The 18,385-nt window shown below is 44.1% G+C and overlaps 1 protein-coding gene across 1 annotated transcript in view; it reads right to left on the bottom strand.

Annotated features, from left to right (window-relative positions):
* LOC124270432 (E3 ubiquitin-protein ligase SHPRH-like) overlaps window positions 1-18,385 on the bottom strand; it is a 146,864-nt gene that overhangs the window by 61,023 nt on the left and 67,456 nt on the right. The window contains exons 6-7 of the mRNA XM_046705467.1: window positions 8,018-8,180; window positions 4-1,053 (exon numbers count right to left, since the gene is read on the bottom strand). Coding sequence (XP_046561423.1) covers window positions 4-1,053; window positions 8,018-8,180 — 1,213 coding nt within the window. The remainder of the gene's footprint in view (window positions 1-3; window positions 1,054-8,017; window positions 8,181-18,385) is intronic.

The following is an 18,385-nucleotide window of genomic DNA, read 5'->3' as shown; positions in this document are numbered from 1 at the left end:
TACTGATGACACATGGCAGTGCGGGCACTTATAGCATCCCTGGTAGGTATTGTGGGGATCATAGTGCAGACACTGTGCATGCTGCCACAGGCCACAGACAACACACTGCACATTGGTCAGTTTCTTTTTCTTGCTTCCTTTGTCATGTGCATCACCTCCACAAACACATTCAAACCACTGTTTCTGACTGACGTGTGTGTCACTGAAAAAGGTGGCTGGTTTAAAGGCATTCTCTTCAATTAGGATATGAAATTTCAATCTTTTCTCTCTCTTCTCTGACTTGTTCAGGGCACAAGTTTTCCTTGCATCATTTGTTGTTTTAATCATCCTTTTCTTTTTGCCAAATGTTAACCTTTTCTTCTTGCGCCTTCTTAGCACTTTGTCTGCAGTAGGCTGTTCTGACAGCCCAGTACATTGTGCATTTGATTCATTGGAAGATAAGGCACCAGAATCATGACAGTTCATAGAACAAATCACATTTTCATCTGATATGTTCTTTGAATTGTGTATGGATAAGTTACTCCTCTTTTCTGGTCCATGTCTTGATAAAGTCAACACTTCAGTATCTGTCATCATTGCCTTTATACTGCCACTGATGGTACATGGTATTGGTTCTGTGTTCTGGTTGTCCTGATGACTACCAGCTGATGGAGGATCACCACTCATGGTGGCAGACATCAGTTCTGTGTTCTGATTGTCCTGATCACTACCAGCTGATGGAGGATCACCACTCATGGTGGCAGACATCAGTTCTGTGTTCTGATTGTCCTGATCACTACCAGCTGATGGAGGATCACCACTCATGGTGGCAGACATCAGTTCTGTGTTCTGATTGTCCTGATCACTACCAGCTGATGGAGGATCACCACTCATGGTGGCAGACATCAGTTCTGTGTTCTGATTGTCCTGATCACTACCAGCTGATGGAGGGTCACCACTCATGGTGGCAGACATCACTTCTGTGTTCAAGGTATCATGCTGATAACAAGATGATGGAGGATCAATGCTAGAATTATCCACTGCAATATTACTGTTTTCAAATGATATTTTCTCCTGCAAAAAGATAAACATAGCATATTGATGGCTACTTCAGAGCACAACAGTCAAAATACTCTATTAGCAAATCAAACACATAGAAAAAATAATAACCATAACAATACAAACTATTCTTTAAAAGTGAGCTTTAGCCATTCATTGAAATAAGTATGGATATTAACTGGCAATGTGAAAAATCAGCAATTTCATTTATAAAAGAAATAACTTGAACACTGTCTGCATGTGTTTTAAAAAAATGTGTGGCTATAATCAGGATCAATTTCTGTCAAATCCAAAAAGCATGTTCATGTTCATCACATATGTTTGAAAATGTAATTTTCTGAAAAAAAAATGATATTTTATACTTATCCTGACTCATGCTTATTGCTTGTCTCCCTTTCCTTCCGAATGCTAGTGGAACACTTGAATCCCCTTTTGAAGCTCCCTTCAAAAAAGCGGACGTAAAATCACTCACCAGGAGTCATCTCCCTTCCCAGGTTTTGGGGGGAAAACGGCACCACCTGTCACCACGCACCTCACTCCTCACTCTCTCCATATTTTACAGCCCGACACACGGATTTACTGGGAAATCAGGAGTGCCTTGAGGGGAGGTTGGGAGGGCTCACCTCATGAGTCAGGATAAGTATAAAATATCAATTTTATTCAGAAAATTACATATTTTTCCTTATCCTGACTCATGCTTATTGCTTGTAGAATCCGACGGGATAGGTGGTGGGTCAAGCCACTTCTGGATTCCTAGTGATGAATTTACGTCCTATTTACCCCCATGGGAACTTCTGATGGCACTGCTGCTGCTGTTGATCCATATGTCGAACTTTATCTGGTAAATTTGGGGGGACCACAATTTATCAAACTGTCTTCTGTAGACATACATGTGGATTTCAATAACTCCAACTCTTGATGTTCGTATCAAGTGAAGCAGTGACCCTATCCGTGTACCAGTAATTCCTTACAAGTACAGGGTCTAATATTCATGCTAGTCTGTTCTAGACGTGTACATGGACTATAAGCTCTATTCCTTGGAGTACGAGCGTTGCATGACATGCGATAAAAGGGCGAGATACATCTCAGCGCCTTTGCGGGACCGTCAGTTGTTGTGCTACAACCAGAGGTCCAAATTGGTGAATACCGGAGACGTCCTCGGTAGCGATATCTCTGAGGTAGTGGTTAAGAAATACTGTCTCCGATTTCCAAAAACACCCTTCCATGATCGTGGATATTGAGCAGTTTCCATGTAGAGCGAGTGTAGATGCCAATGCTCTAACTTCATGTGGATTGGAGGCTCGTGGAGGCTCAAGTCCTGCTGCCTTGTAGGATCTAAGGAGGATTGCTCTCATCCAGATTGATATCGTAGTGCGTGAGATCTCTGTGGGTGTCTCCGCCGATATAGGGATGAAAAGGCGCTTGAATTTTCGTCTCCTGGTTTTCGATCTTTGTAAAAAGATTTTCAGTGCTCTGACTGGGCATAAGGATAGGTCCTGGATATCCTGTGGCCCAGGGATTGATGATAATGTTGGGACGTGGGACTGTCTGTCGGGTTGACCTGGCAGTTGATTCTTAGCTATGAAGTCCCATCTCAATCCCAGATGAACAATGTTGTGATGTGCATCAAACGTATATGTTCAAAGTCTAGAGCATGTATTTCTGACATCCGTGCTGCTGTTGCCAAAGCGATCAGGAAGAGAGTTTCCTGTGTAAGAAACTCATAGGGTGTCCTGTCTAGTGGTTCATAAGCATCACTGGTGAGATGCTGTAGAACTACGTTAAGATCCCAAGCTGGTACTTTAAACTTCCTTTGTTGATCTTCCAATTTGAAGGATCGTAGTAAGGCCAGTATTTCTGGTACTTTAGTCAGCTTAACACCTGACTTTCCTGGTGATTACTGAGCTGAGGGCTGCTAGGTATGTAGATAGCGTTGAACCTTTTAATTGTTTTATTTGTCTGAGATGACAAAGATATATGAGTTGCTTTCATTGCTGTGAAGTCTTTTCTCAAAGCATATTTCTCAAAACTCTGCCACTTGTTGTTATACAAGGTGCAGGTAGATTTGCGTAAAGCTAGTGTAACTGCTTTCGCTGCTCTGGCGGAGCATTCTCCTTTCGTCAAGCAAGTCTTGATACACTCCATGTGTGTAGCTGGCACACTGTGGGGTTCCCGTGTGCTTGCTTGGTGTGCGGATGTATCAGTAGGTTCGGCCACTCTGAGAGTTGCAGTTTTGGACTTTCAAATTCTTGTGTGAGAATAGGAACCCACATTGTCGCTGGCCAGTAAGGCGCGATCAAATCAGTTGCAGCTTCCTCATCTGCTTGATATTCTGCACCTGTGGTATTAGAGCTTGAGGAGGAAACGCCTAAGTGTTTAGTCCTACCCCGGAGATGCTTGGAGCATCTGTTGCCCATGCTTGTGGATCGAGAAACGGAGAGACGAATGTTGGTAGCTGTTTGTTGAATTTTGATGCAAACAGGTCTATTAGCGGAAATCTATCGTCTGTATGATGTATCTAAAGGCTTCTGGATGTAACATCCATTCCGTCGGGGATGGTTGTGTTAGACGAGATAGGGCGTCTGCTATCACATTCTTGGCTCCAAGAATGAGGCATGCTCTTATGTAGATGTTCAAGTCATCTATTATGCTGAACAGATGAAAGCTGAGGTCTAGTAGATATCTTGACCTTGTATATCCATGTTTGTTGATGTAGAACGCCACTGTGTCCGTGTGGAACATCAGTTGTGCATTCCTTAGTATGTTGGACCAGTGTAGTAAGGCCTTTACTACTGCTTTCATCTCAAGCATGTTGATATGCAGATTGCTCCTGACTCAACCATTTCCCTGCTGCCACTTCGTTATCAAGGTGAGCTTCCCAGCCTTGAAGTGATGCATCTACGTAGAGATGAGTGTTGCACTCCGCTCTGATAAGTAGATTCCTCCGCAAATATTCGACTTCCGAGTCCACCATAGAAAATATGGTTTCAATCTCTCCGGTATTCCGAAGGAGTCCAGACTATTGAAACGGGCGTTTACGAACACCTGTAGTGGGTGCAATTGTAGTCTTCCTCTGTGAGTCATGTCTTGTGCTGACGTGAGAAGAATGAATAGGTTCTGTCAACTTTCGTAGTGGTAACGGACAGTGTAGTGCTTGAGATACCATGACTTGTATCTAGACCCAATGATCCTCTGAGACTACCTTGTCATTCTGTGGTGAGATGAAACATCTTCCCAGAATCTGCTCATGTTCTATGTTGTAAGTAAGTAGACAGTGGAACCCTTGCCATGTCCGTAAAGGAAGCGAATCAATGTCCGGATCTGGGACTGCCATCGTTGTGAAGTCTATATATAGTAGACTGGCTCCTGAGCAAAATTTGTCAAACGTATGTTGTTGCAATTCGCCGGATAAACAGTCTTCAATCTGCTGACAGGGAAGGCCTCTAAATCCCGTAGGAAAGTCAAATCACACTGTACCCTGCTAACTGGCCTGTAAATGGAGTCCTCCTCCCACGTTGAAATGTTGTTTACAATCTGTAGACAACTTCCTGACACGTGAGCGATGTCCAACTTCTGCGCAGGGCGTTGTCTCTCATGGACCAATCAAAATGCAGCATTTTGATTCCTTTCAGATTCCCGCGATGTGACGTCATCGATGTTGCAGGAAAAAGATCCTTGTAAAATCTTGTGCAGTCGTTGATTTCTTCATCAACACTCGGCCTTGTCCGTAACCTCCCGAAGGTACACGAGTGACCACGTGTATAGAGGGCTGAATGGTAAACCCGCGAAAGATTCTGCCACGTAATACAGATGTAGGTAGACTGTCTCCCTGGCTGCTGTGACTGTTCCTTCATTCCTGAAAATAATGCAGTCGTCATCTTATACAGATGATCAGTTGAAATTCCATACTTGCTTAACGCTGTTACTTGTAGACTGTATTCATCGGTCTCAATGAAGTGCTGTAAAAAAAAACCCTTTGTGTTGAATTCCCTCCTGGATTCTTAAGAAGCATCTTTAATCTTCGTGAATGTGTAGGTTTTCAGCATCGAGGAGTGTTTTTGTGCAGTTAATCCCGCTACCCTCTTCTGATGCAGATATATCTTTTTGAAGATCCTGAATCCTTTCTGGAGATCAGTCTGAAGATCTGCCTGAAGACCTGCCTGAAGATCTGCATGATCGAGATGAGGGTCTCGTTGATAGCTCTTGACCTGGCTAGGCCGAAGAAGGTTCATCTGGTTACTATGTCTAACTGTGGGACAGGGTCGATAGGTGGAATCGTGTGTCTATATCATCATGCTCTGAGGATTGATGTCTTCTAGTGTCTGGAGATCTGTAAGGCGATCTGTATGAAGATCTATGTGGTGACCTGCGTGGTGATCTGTATGGAGACCTGAGTGGTGACCATACGTTCGCGCGAACCTGCGTGTAGGTGAATGGCTCTGTCGAGGGTTGGAGTCTTGTGACGAATCTCTGTGCCTTCGCAAGGGTGTAGATTCTCTTCTCCTTGGTAACGAACCCTTGCGTGCAGGTTCATGACGAATGTCCGCATCTGAGGTAGATGACAATCTGCGTGGGTTTGGCGAACGTCTTGTCTTTGAGGGTTCGCCGAACGTAACTGGTGTAGGCTCTACGTTGGTAGGACTGCCAGACCTTCCTGCGGACGTTGTAGTCATGCTTGCGTGCAGGTTTTCGTGACAAATGTCTGCATCTGAGGCAGATGACGATCTGCGTGGGTTCGGCGAACGTCTTGTCCTTGAGGGTCGCCGAGCGTAACTGGTGTAGGCTCTACGTTGGTAGGACTGCCAGACCTTCGTGCGGATGTTGTAGTCATGCTGGAATCTTCATGTAAGCTTCGCAGGTTGTTGGTTCCCAATGGACGTGATGTGCAGCTCAGTTGTCCTTCACTCGGGTTCGTAGCAGACGTCGTCTTCGTCGCAGCTCTCTCGTGTGCGAACCGTTGTTCCATCAGATCAAACATCTGTTGGGTGAATTGCTGCATAAAGGCGCACGGGTTGAAGCTCTGCGTTGTCTGCTGCAGTGACGACGCATCTGAGATGGATGAGGCTTCTTCCAAAGGGCGTTGTACCTCTCTGGAGCCCAACGTCTGCGTTGATAGGTTGTCCTGCGTGGTCATGGTAGAAGATGCTTTCGTCTTCTTCTTAGTCATGATCTCAGGGATGAGGATGGGCGGCTCATCGTAGACATCTAATTCCTCCAGAGGGATGATCTCAGCTGAAAAAGACCTCGTTTTCTGCGTTGCCCCATGTGGAGACTTCGATGAGGAATTATCAGATGTAGATGACCTCTTCCTCGAAACAGAGTTGTCTACGACAGCAACATCCTCCGTTGACGACCCCGGTAGACCACTGGGATGGTGAATCTGCGCAGACACCAACTGCCGGTCCTCTGCAAGCTTAGCCGGTTTAGACATGTCGTGTAAATCTGCGTCTGGACCTGTCCTTTGCACGTCTAGACAGATAAAATGAATATTTATAAAATGCAATATCAGACAGGTGAAAACACAACTGACAACGAAGGCCAGATGAACATGCGGGCTTGCAATTAGGACATAGGTTATGTGGATCAACAGCAGACAATCTGTACCTGCAACAAGAGCAAGATTTCATCAATTGTAAACAATCTGAACAATCACGTAAAAATGTGATAAAACAGAGAAAATTGAGAAATAATTTCAAACCATATTATAGGTAAATGTTAACTAAAGCCTTATACAGCTAATTTAGAAGAAAAGCCTAAATAATCAAAGGATATATTGCCGTATAGGGGACCAGGCGCTCTCACAACCGTCCACTCAGGCGAATTAGGAGAGAGTGAGGAGCGTGGTGACAGGTGGCGCCCTTTTCCCGCCAAAACCTGGGGAAGGGAGATGACTCCTGGTGAGTGATTTTACGTCCGCTTTTTTTAAGGGAGCTTCAAAAGGGGATTCAAGTGTTCCACTAGCATTCGGAAGGAAAGGGAGACAAGCAATAAGCATGAGTCAGGATAAGGAAAAATTTATCTTTTTCAATTTTAAGAAATAAAGCTGAATACTCTTAAATTCATATGGGTCATACAAGAGAGGTCACAGCCTACATCCTGAACACATGAGGTGGACAGAGTCTGAGGTTGGGGGCATATGAGAGAGGGGTCACAGCCTACATCCTTAACACATGAGGTGGACAGTGTCTGAGGGTGGGGGCATATGAGAGAGAGGTCACAGCCTACATCCTGAACACATGAGGTGGACAGTGTCTGAGGGTGGGGGCATATGAGAGAGAGGTCTCAGCCTACATCCTGGACACATGAGGTGGACAGTGTCTGAGGGTGGGATCATGAGAGAGAGGTCGCAGCCTACAACCTGAACACATGAGGTGGACAGTGTCTGAGGGTGGGGTCACATGATGGCCTTGGGGGTTAGGACATCTCGTAAACATGTCTTTATGAGTTAGTATGATGTTCCACTGTACGTGTGATAAATCAAGGAAAACCCGGAATGTTTCTAAATCATCAGAAAACCAATAATACGAGCATATGTACAATGAAAACTGTTTATTTTGATCCACACTGAATTTCACTAGCTTTCGACATGATTTAAACAGCACAACCGCAGATTTGTTGATAGGCTATTTCCGATGATGTGAAGCTGTGTGATTGCTGGGGACCTTTGGGGTTTTTTTATGGGCGCCACACATTACCCTGTGGTTTAGTCAAACCCTCACTATCGTGAACAGTATCACTGCGAGGGACGACTGTATTAGTGTGATTACAAGCCAAATTAACTCAATTAGGCAATGATTTCATATACTTAGTTTTCTGATGCATAATTTATGTTTTGTTTCTCAATAATAGTGAGCACTGAAAATATGAACCGTTCTGCATTTTTAAACTCTTACCAACAGAGTATCAATTCCATTAATAGTAGGGCAAACAATTCCATTATATCATCAGTTGGCCATACCATGACACTGCTGAAACCTACCTTCTGATCACATGAGACGGACAGTTTCTGTGTGCAGTGCAGACTGGTACGTGGATGCAGCAGTATACAACTGAGTACCTCCACTGTTTTCCCAAGTCCCATCTCATCTGCGAGAAGCCCACCCGGTGGCCAGCTGCTCATTAAAGGTCGTGAGATGACAAGTCTAGAAATGAAGAACTGAATAATAAGTAGGTTATTTGGGCAGAAAGGTTAGATCTTAAAATGTTCCAACATAACTATACCCAACGGGTCCACTATGTTCTCTACAAGAATATCCAGTCCCCATTTGTCCTCCAACAGCTATTCCCAGTTTTGTACTGTTCAGTTCAGTACTACAGATTGCCAGCGACTTGGTCAGATTGTGAGTGGGGGAAAACTGTAAAGCGTTGAGAATATCAGAAATGAGATGATTAATAGAGTAAGTCCTCAGGTATGTAATGAAATCCATAGACAAGAATTACAAAGACTTAACTGGATGCAAAAGTGTGAATTCCCTCACAATTGATGAAAGAGGCACAAAAAGAAAGACATCTAAACTGGTGTAGGGTCTCATGAAAATTAAGATTATATATACATACATGCATGTATATATATATATGTATTTATTGTTATGTGTATGTTACAGGGCGTGTGTTCTGACTTTGACTCCTCGAAACTCATACCCAACCTGTTTGCCATTATTGAACACCCCCGGCTACAAAAACATTGCCCAAAACTTCACATGTTGGGTGGGATATCATCTTTTGGAGTGACACCGTTGTGTATTTTCCCTTGAAATTTTATGAGGGAACAATATGTCGACAGCTTTTAAAATTATCACCTCCTTCCAACGGCCCGAATACTGTATGTAGATAATTGGATTTTTCAGCATGATAATGACCCAAAACACACTGTGGGCTACACAAAACAGTTGTTGTCAGACAAAAATGTTCAAGTTATAGACTGGCCCAGCTACAGCCCAGATCTTTACCCTATTGAGAATGTGTGGGGACTAATGAAGGACAGAATAAACCAAAAAGGACTTAGAAATATAGAGGATATAAAGAAAGAAGTGGTCGAATATTAGGATACGCTGTCACACGATTTCCTACAAACTTTGATCGGTAGTGTACCTAGGCACATTCAGTCATGTATTGCGGGGCAAGGTCTCGCAAAGTACTGAAAATGTAATTTTCTGAATAAAATTGATATTTTATACTTATCCTGACTCATGCTTATTGCTTGTCTCCCTTTCCTTCCGAATGCTAGCGGAACACTTGAATCCCCTTTTGAAGCTCCCTTCAAAAAAGCGGACGTAAAACCACTCACCAGGAGTCATCTCCCTTCCCAGGTTTTGGAGGGAAACGGCGCCACCTGTCTCCCATGCTCTTCACTCTCTCTGTATTTTATAGCCCGACACACTGATTTATTGGGAAATCCAGAGTGCCTTGAGGGGAGGTTGGGAGGGCTTACCTCATGAGCCAGGATAAGTATAAAATATCAATTTTATTCAGAAAATTACATATTTTTCCTTATCCTGACTCATGCTTATTGCTTGTAGAATCCGACGGGATAGGTGGTGGGTCAAGCCACCTCTGGATTCCTTAGTGATGAATTTACGTCCTATTTACCACCCATGGGAACTTATAATGGCACTGCTGTTGATCCATATGTCTAATTATATCTGGTAATTTGGGGGGACCACAATATATCAGACTCTTCTGTAACCGTACATGTGGATTTTAATAACTCCAATTCTTGATGTTCGTATCAAGTGGAGTAATGACCCTATCCGTGTACCAGTAATTCCTTACAAGTACAGGGTCTAATATTCATGGTAGTCTGTTCTAGACGTGTACATGGACTAAAAGCTCTATTCCTTGGAGTACGAGCGTTGCATGACATGCGGTAAAAGGGCGAGATACATCTCAGTGCCTTTGAGGGACCGTCAGCTGTTGAGCTACAACCAGAGGTCCAAACTGGTGGATACCGGAGACGTCCTCGGTAGCAATGTCTCTGAGGTAGTGGTTAGCAAACACTGTCTCCGATATCCAAAAACACCCTTCCATGATCGTGGACATTGAGCAGTTTCCATGTAGAGCGAGTGTAGATGCCAATGCTCTAACTTCGTGCGGATTGGAAGCTCGAGGAGGCTCGAGTCCTGCTGCCTTGTAGGCTCGTAGTATAATTGCTCTCATCCAAACTGATATCGTAGTACGTGAGATCTCTGTGGGTGTCTCCGACGATATGGGGATGAAAAGGCGTTTAAATTTTCGTCTCCTGGTTTTAGACTTTTGTAGATATATTTTCAGTGCTCTGACTGGACATAAGAATAAGTCTTGTATATCCTGTGGACCAAGGATTGTAGATAATGCTGGGATGTGGAATTGTCTGTCGGGTTGACCTGGCAGTTGATTCTTAGCTATGAAATCCCATCTCAATCCTAGGTGAACTATGTTGTGACGTGTGTCAAAACATATTCGTTCGAAGTCCAGCGCATGTATTTCTGACATCCTCGCCGCTGTTGCCAAGGCGATCAGAAATAGCGTTTTCTGTGTAAGAAATTCGTAAGACGTTCTTTCTAGTGGTTCGTACACATCACTGGTGAGATGTCGTAACACCACGTTGAGATCCCAAGCCGGCGCTTTAAATTTCCTTTGTTGGTCTTCCAGTTTAAAAGAGCGTAGCAAGGCCAGTAACTCTGGCACTTTCGACAGTTTCACGCCTGACTTCATAGTGATAACTGAGCTGAGAGCCGCTAGGTATGTAGATAATGTCGAACCTTTTAATTTCTTCATTTGTCTGAGATGACAAAGATATTCCGCCACTTGAGGATGTGTTGCTTTCATTGCTGTGAAACCTTTCCTCGATGCATATTTCTCAAAGCTTTGCCACTTGTCGTCATACAAGTTACAAGTAGATCTGCGTAAAGCTAGTGTAACTGATTTCGCTGCTCTGGCGGAATATCCTCTTTTCGACAAGCAATTCATGATACGTTCCATACGTGTAGGTGGAATAATCTGGGATACTTGTGAACTTGCTTGGTGTGAGGATGAATTAGTAGGTTCGACCAAACTGGAAGTTGTATTGTTGGTTTTCCGAGTTCTTGTAAGAGAACGGGAAGCCACGTTCTTGCCAGCCAGTAAGGCGCGACCAAAATCAGTTGTAGATTGTTTGTCTGTCTGATTTTCTGTAATACCTGCGGTATTAACGCTGGCGGAGGGAACGCATACGCGTTTAGTCCTTCCCATGGGATGCTTAGAGCGTCTGTCGCCCATGCTTGCGGATCGGGAATTGGAGAGACGAATGTTGCCAGTTGATTGTTGAATCTTGTGGCGAATAGGTCTACGAGTGGAGATCCTATCGTCTGTATGATGCATCTGAACGCTTGTGGATGTAACATCCATTCTGTTGGGGATGGTTGATGTGGTCGAGATAGCGCATCTACTATTACATTCCTGGCTCCCGGAATGTGACATGCTTTCACATAAATGTTCAGATTGTCGATTATGTTGAATAGTTGAAAGCTGAGGTCTAGAAGATTCCAAGATTTTTTTGATCCTTGTTTGTTTATGTAGAACGCCACTGTTGAGTTGTCCGTATGGATCATCAATTTTGCGTTTCTTAGTATGTTGGACCAATGTAGTAGGGCATTTACTACTGCTTTCATCTCGAGCATGTTGATATGCAGATTCATTTCTTGTTTCGACCATTTCCCGGCAGCCACTTCGTTGTCGAGGTGTGCTCCCCATCCTTGCAGTGATGCATCTACGTAGAGGTGGACGTTACACTCCGGCTCTATTAAGTAATTTCCGCCGCAAACATTCGACTTCTGAGTCCACCATAGTAGGTATGGTTTGAGCCTGTCTTGTATTTCGAAGGGATCCAGACTGTGTAAGTGGGCGTTCACAAATCTCTGTAGTGGACGCAGTTGTAGTCTCCCTCTGTGCGTGATGTCTTGAGCTGACGTGAGGAGACCTAATAGGCTCTGCCATTCTCGTAGTGGTAACGGAGAGAGTAGAACTTGAGAGATCATTTGTTGAATCTTGATCCAACGATCCTCTGGAACGACAATGCGATTCTTCATTGTTATAAGCCGTATTCCTAGGAATTGTAAGTCCTGAGTAGGCTCTAGTTCCGATTTGAGGAGATTTACTAGCCATCCTAGTTGAGTGAGAAGTCTGATGGTGAAGTTCAATTGCAGTCTGAGTTGACTGGGATCTTGCTGAGCTTGAATCACGTTGTCTAGGTAGAACGCACTGCATAGACCTCGACGATGTAGATATATACTGATGGGCTTTGTCACTCGAGTAAACAACCAGGGGGCCGACAATATTCCAAATGGCAGGACCTTCCATTGGAAATGACGACCGTTGAACAGGAATCGCAGATATTTCCTTGACTCCGGATGGATCGGGATGTGTGAGTATGCATCTTGTAAATCTATGCTGGCGAGATAGTCTAGCGGATGTATGAGATGACGTAGTTGTGGTAGATGTATCATCTTGAACTTTGCGGGTGGTAGGAGGTAATCTTTGTTGAATTTCCTCATGTTGTAAATGAGTCAGAACTTTTCTTTTGAATTTTTCTTTGGTACCAGAAAAATTGGGGAGTAAAAACCTGGTGTGACCCAGTGTTGTTTTATCTCTTCTATTGCCTCTTTCTCTAGTAGAGATGTGACGGCTTCTAGTAGATTTCCCTCGGTTGATTGTTACTGGTGGTACTGCTTGTAGCTGTATCCTGTAACCTTTGCGTAGAATCTGAGATACGAAGTCGTCTTGAAGAATTCCCCAATTCTTCCAGTAGAGTTGCAGACGTCCACCCACTTGTGAAGGTTGTACTGGGACGGCTGGGGGTGGGAGACTCCAGTCGTTCCGAACCTGTATTTCATCGTCTGGAACTTCTGGCGCCTCGAAAGGGCCGACCTCTTCCGTAGTTACCTCTTGGAGCTGCGGATGGGCGACGAAAAGAATCCTTATTCCCTTTAGCGTTGGCTGATTTCTTATCCCTTGCTCTCTGGATGCCTGCAAACTTCGATTAGGCCGGAATAACGTTGGGAGGTCTGACGTATTACACTGGCCAGTGTATCGATAGACTTGATCATCATCACTTCTCGGGAATCTTAAGCGACTTCCTTGGCGACTTCATCAATTTCTCCTGCAAAAATGGATGGTGCTGACCAAGGGGCTCTGTAGAGTGACTTGGTAAATTTCTCGCTCCAAGTACAGGAAGATAACAGTCCTTGCCTTCTTGATAATGTTAAGCCTGCAGAAATGGATGATAGGTGTTCAGACATGAACTGATGATCCTTTTTCTGTGTAAGTAGAGCTGAACCATTCGATCTTCCTCTGAAGTTGAATCCTTAAACTTCGAGATGAGAGTCTCGTTGATAGCTCTTGACCTGGCTAGGCCGAAGAAGGTTTGTCTGGTTACTGTTTCTAACTGTGCCAGCTTTTTATCTTCTATCTTGTAAGCTTTCGTCCAAATGTCGTTGATGATCTTATAATTCTCATCTATCTCTGGGGCCTTCATGAAGGGTTCCATGTGGTGTAGAGAGAACTTCTTAGCGTTGAACGATGGAATACTCTGAGTCTGGTATTTAGTTGCCTTCTTGAAGGCTGTGCTGAGGTTGTCTGGATGATCTAAGACAGGGTCGATAGGTGGCATCGTGAGTGTGTCTATATCATCATTCACCATCAAGTATGATAGTGCTTCGTTGGTCTCCTTAGAGGGTGATGCGAGTTCCAAACCGTTGGCCATCCATGACTTGATTTCCGAGTCGGAAAATATAATTCCGCCGTCATCTTCCTGCTCTGAGGCTGGATGTCTTCTATTGTCGTCTGAACGAGGAGATCTGTAAGGTGATCTGTAAGGCTATCTGCGTGGTGACCTTCGTGGCGAACCATACGTTCGTGAATGTGTTCGTGACTTCCTTCGTGGGGACCTGCGTGGAGATAGAGATGACCGTGCGTGCCTTCGCGCGAACCTGCTTGTCGGTGAATGGCTTTGTCGAGGGTTGGAGTCTTGTGACGAATCTCTATGCCTTTGTACGGGTGTTGATTCTCTTCTCCTTGGTGACGAACCGTTGCGCAGACACCAACTGCCGGTCCCCTGCAAGCTTAGCCAGTTTAGACATGTCGTGTAAATCTCGTCTGGACCTGTCCTTTGCACGTCTAGACAGATAATAATGTAATTTTTAGAGTAAAATTGATATTTTATACTTATCCTGACTCATGCTCTTTTGCTTGTCTTCTTCTTCTTGCGAACATAGTGGAACACTTGTATCTCCTTATTTGAAGCTCCCTTCAAAATAAAATCACTAATTGGTACTCACCACGAGTTGCTCCCCTTTGTCTCCCCTGGCGGGAAAAGGTGTCGCCACCCTCTGGCCATGTGCTCCACTCTCTCCTGATTTAGCGAGCCCAACACTTGAATTTACAGGGAAATCCAAAGTGTTATGTGGGGAGGATGGGAGGGCTAACCTCATGAGTCAGGATAAGTATAAAATATCAATTTTACTCTAAAAATTACATATTTTTCCTTATCCTGACTCATGCTCTTTTGCTTGTAGCATCCTACGGAACGGAGGTGGGTAACAGAATACTTTGGATTTATAATTAGTGATTTTGTATAGATATACTACTAATATCCCCTCACGGAACTTCATGAAGCCTTAGATTTAGGATGTTTCCTGTATAAAGAAAACCATAGGTTATATAAAGCCATTAAAGGGGAATTACATTATGAATATATTGAACAATACATATAAATTATATATATATATATATATAGGTGACTCTGATAGAGGCACTGAAATTGACTATATCCAAGTATATGCTTAAGGTTGAATACTTAAGCTGAACATATATACATAGCCCTAAAACTCCTTAGAGTTATAAGCTAGATGAGTGTGTATAAAATACATATTAATCTTGTGAGGCTAATATTTTAACGCCTTCTGAGGGACTGTCAGTTGCTGGCGAGGACCAGTGGTCCCGAAATGGTGAATGCCAGAGACATCTTCTGTAGTGATGTCTCTTAGGTAGTGATTAGCAAATACCATGTTAGATTTCCAATAGCATCCTTCCATAATCGTGTTCAAGGAACAGTTACCGTGTAGGGCGAGGGTAGAGGCCAGTGCCCTGATCTCATGTGGATTTGATGCTGTTGGTGGGTCCAAGCCTGCTGCCTTGTAGGCACGGAGAATGACAGTCCTTATCCAAATAGATATTGTGGTCCGTGACACTTCTGTTTGATTAAGTAGGCGATAATGGGATGAATAAACGTTTGAGAAATCTTCTCCTTGTTTTGGATCATCGTAAATAAACTTTGAGCTCTTACCGGACACAGTGATAGGTCTTGTGTATCTTGTGATCGAGAATAGAGGATAGCGCCGAATGTGGAATAATCTGTCTGGTTGACCTGGCAGTTGATTTTTTGCAATGAAATCCCATCTTAATCCGAGGTGCGCTGTGTTATGATTGTCATCAAACTGTATCCTCTCGTAATCCAGAGCGTGAATTTCAGACATTCTTGCTGCTGTGGCTAGCGATAGCAGAAACAATGTTTTCTGTGAGAGAAATTCAAAGTTTGTCGATTCCAAAGGTTCATAGACCTCACTCGTGAGGTGTTGTAACACTACATTCAGATCCCAAGCTGGAAGTGGAACTTCCGCTTTTGGTCCTCCAATCGAACGCTCGTAGTAAGGCCAGTAACTCTGGAGATCTTGTCAATTTGACACCCGTTCTCATGGTGATTACAGAGCTAAAGCGGCAAGATATGTTGATATCGTTGAACCTTTTAAATGTTTGTTTTGGCGTAGGTAACACAAATAGTCTGCCACTTGAGGTTGTGAAGCCTCTCTTGCTGTAAACCCTTTCTTTGTTGCATAATTTTCGAAACTGTGCCACTTGTGTCGTCGTACAAGATTCACGAAGTTGAGTAACGTAAGGCAAGCGTGACTGCTTTTGCCGCCCTGGCAGAATATCCTCTCTTGTTTAAACACATTTGTATACAGTCCATACGTGTAGTTGGAACATTGCTGGGTTTCCGTGCACTTGTTTGGTGTGAGGATGAATTAACAGGTTTGCGGCTTGGGTAGCTCCAGTGTTGGTTGACCGATTTCTTGAATTAGTATGGGAAACCACGTTTTGGCCGCCAGTAGGTAGCGACCAAAGTGAGTTGTAGGCTCTGTGTTTGTCTGATTTTCTGTAATACTTGAGGTATTATTGCTGGCGGAAACGGCGCGATGCGCATTGAGGCCTTCCATGATAGACTTAGAGCGTCCGTTGCCCAAGCTTGGGGGTCTGGGACTGGTGACACGAATGTCGGTAGCTGATTGTTGAATCGCGTGGCGAATAGGTCTATTAGCGGCTCCTAATTGCTTGATTATCTGTGCAAAAATTTCCTGTTGATCATCCACTCTGTCGGTGATGGTAGATGAGGCCGAGAGAGAGGCGTCTGCTAGTATATTTCTGGCTCCGGGAATGTGCACTGCTCTGACATGTAGATTTAGATCTTGTATTAAATCGAACAGTTGAAAGCTTAGGTTCAAAAGGTTCATCGATCTCGTTGAGCCTTGCTTGTTTATGTAGAACGCCACTGTAGAATTGTCTGTATGGATCATTAGGCGCGCATTTTGTAGAAATGTGCTCCAATGTAGAATGGCGTTGATTACAGCTTTCATTTCTAGACTGTTTATATGGAGTTTGCATTCTTGCTGATTCCATAACCCTGATATCGTGTGGTTGGTGAGATGAGCTCCCCAACCTTGGAGTGACGCGTCTACATACAGATGGGTTTTGTATTCCTGCTCTGCTAAACAAATCCCTTCGCAGACATTCGATTTCTTGGTCCACCATAGTAGATGTGGTCTGAGATGTTTCGTAGACTGAATGGTTGTACATCGTTGAGATGATGCGTTGATGAGGACCTGTAGGGGACGTAACTGTAATCTGCCTGTGACAGTCATGTCTTGGGCTGATGTGAAGACCTAGTAGGCTCTGCCATTGACGCGCAGTGGTAACGGAGAGAGTAGAGCTGGTGGAATGGTCTGTTGTATCTTGAGCCAACGGTCTTCTGGTACCATAATACGGTTTGCGATTTGTGATGAATCGAATACCTAGGAACTGTAGGTCTTGGCGATGGTACTAGGTCCGACTTGCGTAAGTTTACTAACCAACCTAGTTGTGTTAGTAGCTTTATGATGTAATTTAACTGTAGTTTGAGCGCGAGTGGATCTTGATCTACTTGTATCCCGTCGTCGAGGTAAAACGCGCTCGCGTAGCCCTTGACGATGTAGAAATTTGATAATCGGTTTTCGTTATCCTCGGAATAGCCAGGGGCTGATGATATTCCGAATGGGAGTACTTTCCACTGGTAATGTAGCCCTTCTAGAGTAAATCGTAGGTATTTCCTGGAATCGGGATGAATGGGGATGTGCAAGTAGGCATCCTGTAGATCTATGCTGCCCATGTAGTCCATAGGACGAATCATCTGGCGTAACTGAGGTAAATGTATCATGCGAGAAACTTCGTGGTTTGCGTAGATAGTTCTTGTTGAAAAAGCTCATGTTGTAGATGAGTCTGTATTTCTCCGTGGAGTTTTTCTTGGGAACTAGGAAAACTGGGGAGTAGAAACCTGGTTCGACGTTTGCTTGATCTATTACTTCTATGGCCTGCTTGGATAGGAGTGATGAAACAGCCTCTTTTATCTTTGGTAGTTGTTGCGCTTGTAAATCGAACTTGGGGGGTTTGATTGTCAGCGGAGGCTTGGCCTGTAGAGGGATACGAAATCCGTGTTGAATAATGTTGGAGACGTAAGGATCTTGCAGTATTCCCCAGTTTTCCCAGTGTAGTTGGAGGCGTCCACCCACTTGAGCTGGTTGTACTGGAACGGCTGGGGGTGGAAGACTCCAGTCGTTCCGAACCTGTGTTTCAGCGTCTATAATTGCGGGAACCTCTGGGTGTCCTGCCTCTTCCTGATCCTCCTCTATAGTTGCCATATGGGCTTAATTTAAAAGAATCTTTACCTCTAGAGCTGGCTATCTTCCTGTCTCTTGCTCTTTGTAGGCCCGTGAACTTAGATCTGCCTGAGTATCTTTGTGAAGTCTGACCGAATGACGCTGGCTAGTGTGTCCATCGATCTAATCATAAGGACTTCCCTGGAATCCTTAGAGACTTCCTTGGCGACCTTGTCGATTTCTCCGTCAAAGATGGATGTTGTCGACCACGGGCTGTATAAAGTGGGGCTGTAAAGTTCTCCCCAATTACAGGAGGCGAGGAGGCCTTGACGACGAGCTAAGGTCAGTGCTGCTGAAACAGATGTAAGATGATCCGTTAAAACTGCTGATCTTTCTTTTGCATAAGTAAGGCAGAATAAATCATTCTA

Source organism: Haliotis rubra, unplaced genomic scaffold, assembly GCF_003918875.1.
Source record: "Haliotis rubra isolate DU_JTF1 unplaced genomic scaffold, ASM391887v1 Scf1518, whole genome shotgun sequence".
NCBI lineage: Eukaryota > Metazoa > Mollusca > Gastropoda > Lepetellida > Haliotidae > Haliotis > Haliotis rubra.
Note: the sequence above shows the minus strand (reverse complement) of the source record. Positions and strands in the feature narration are given on the sequence as shown.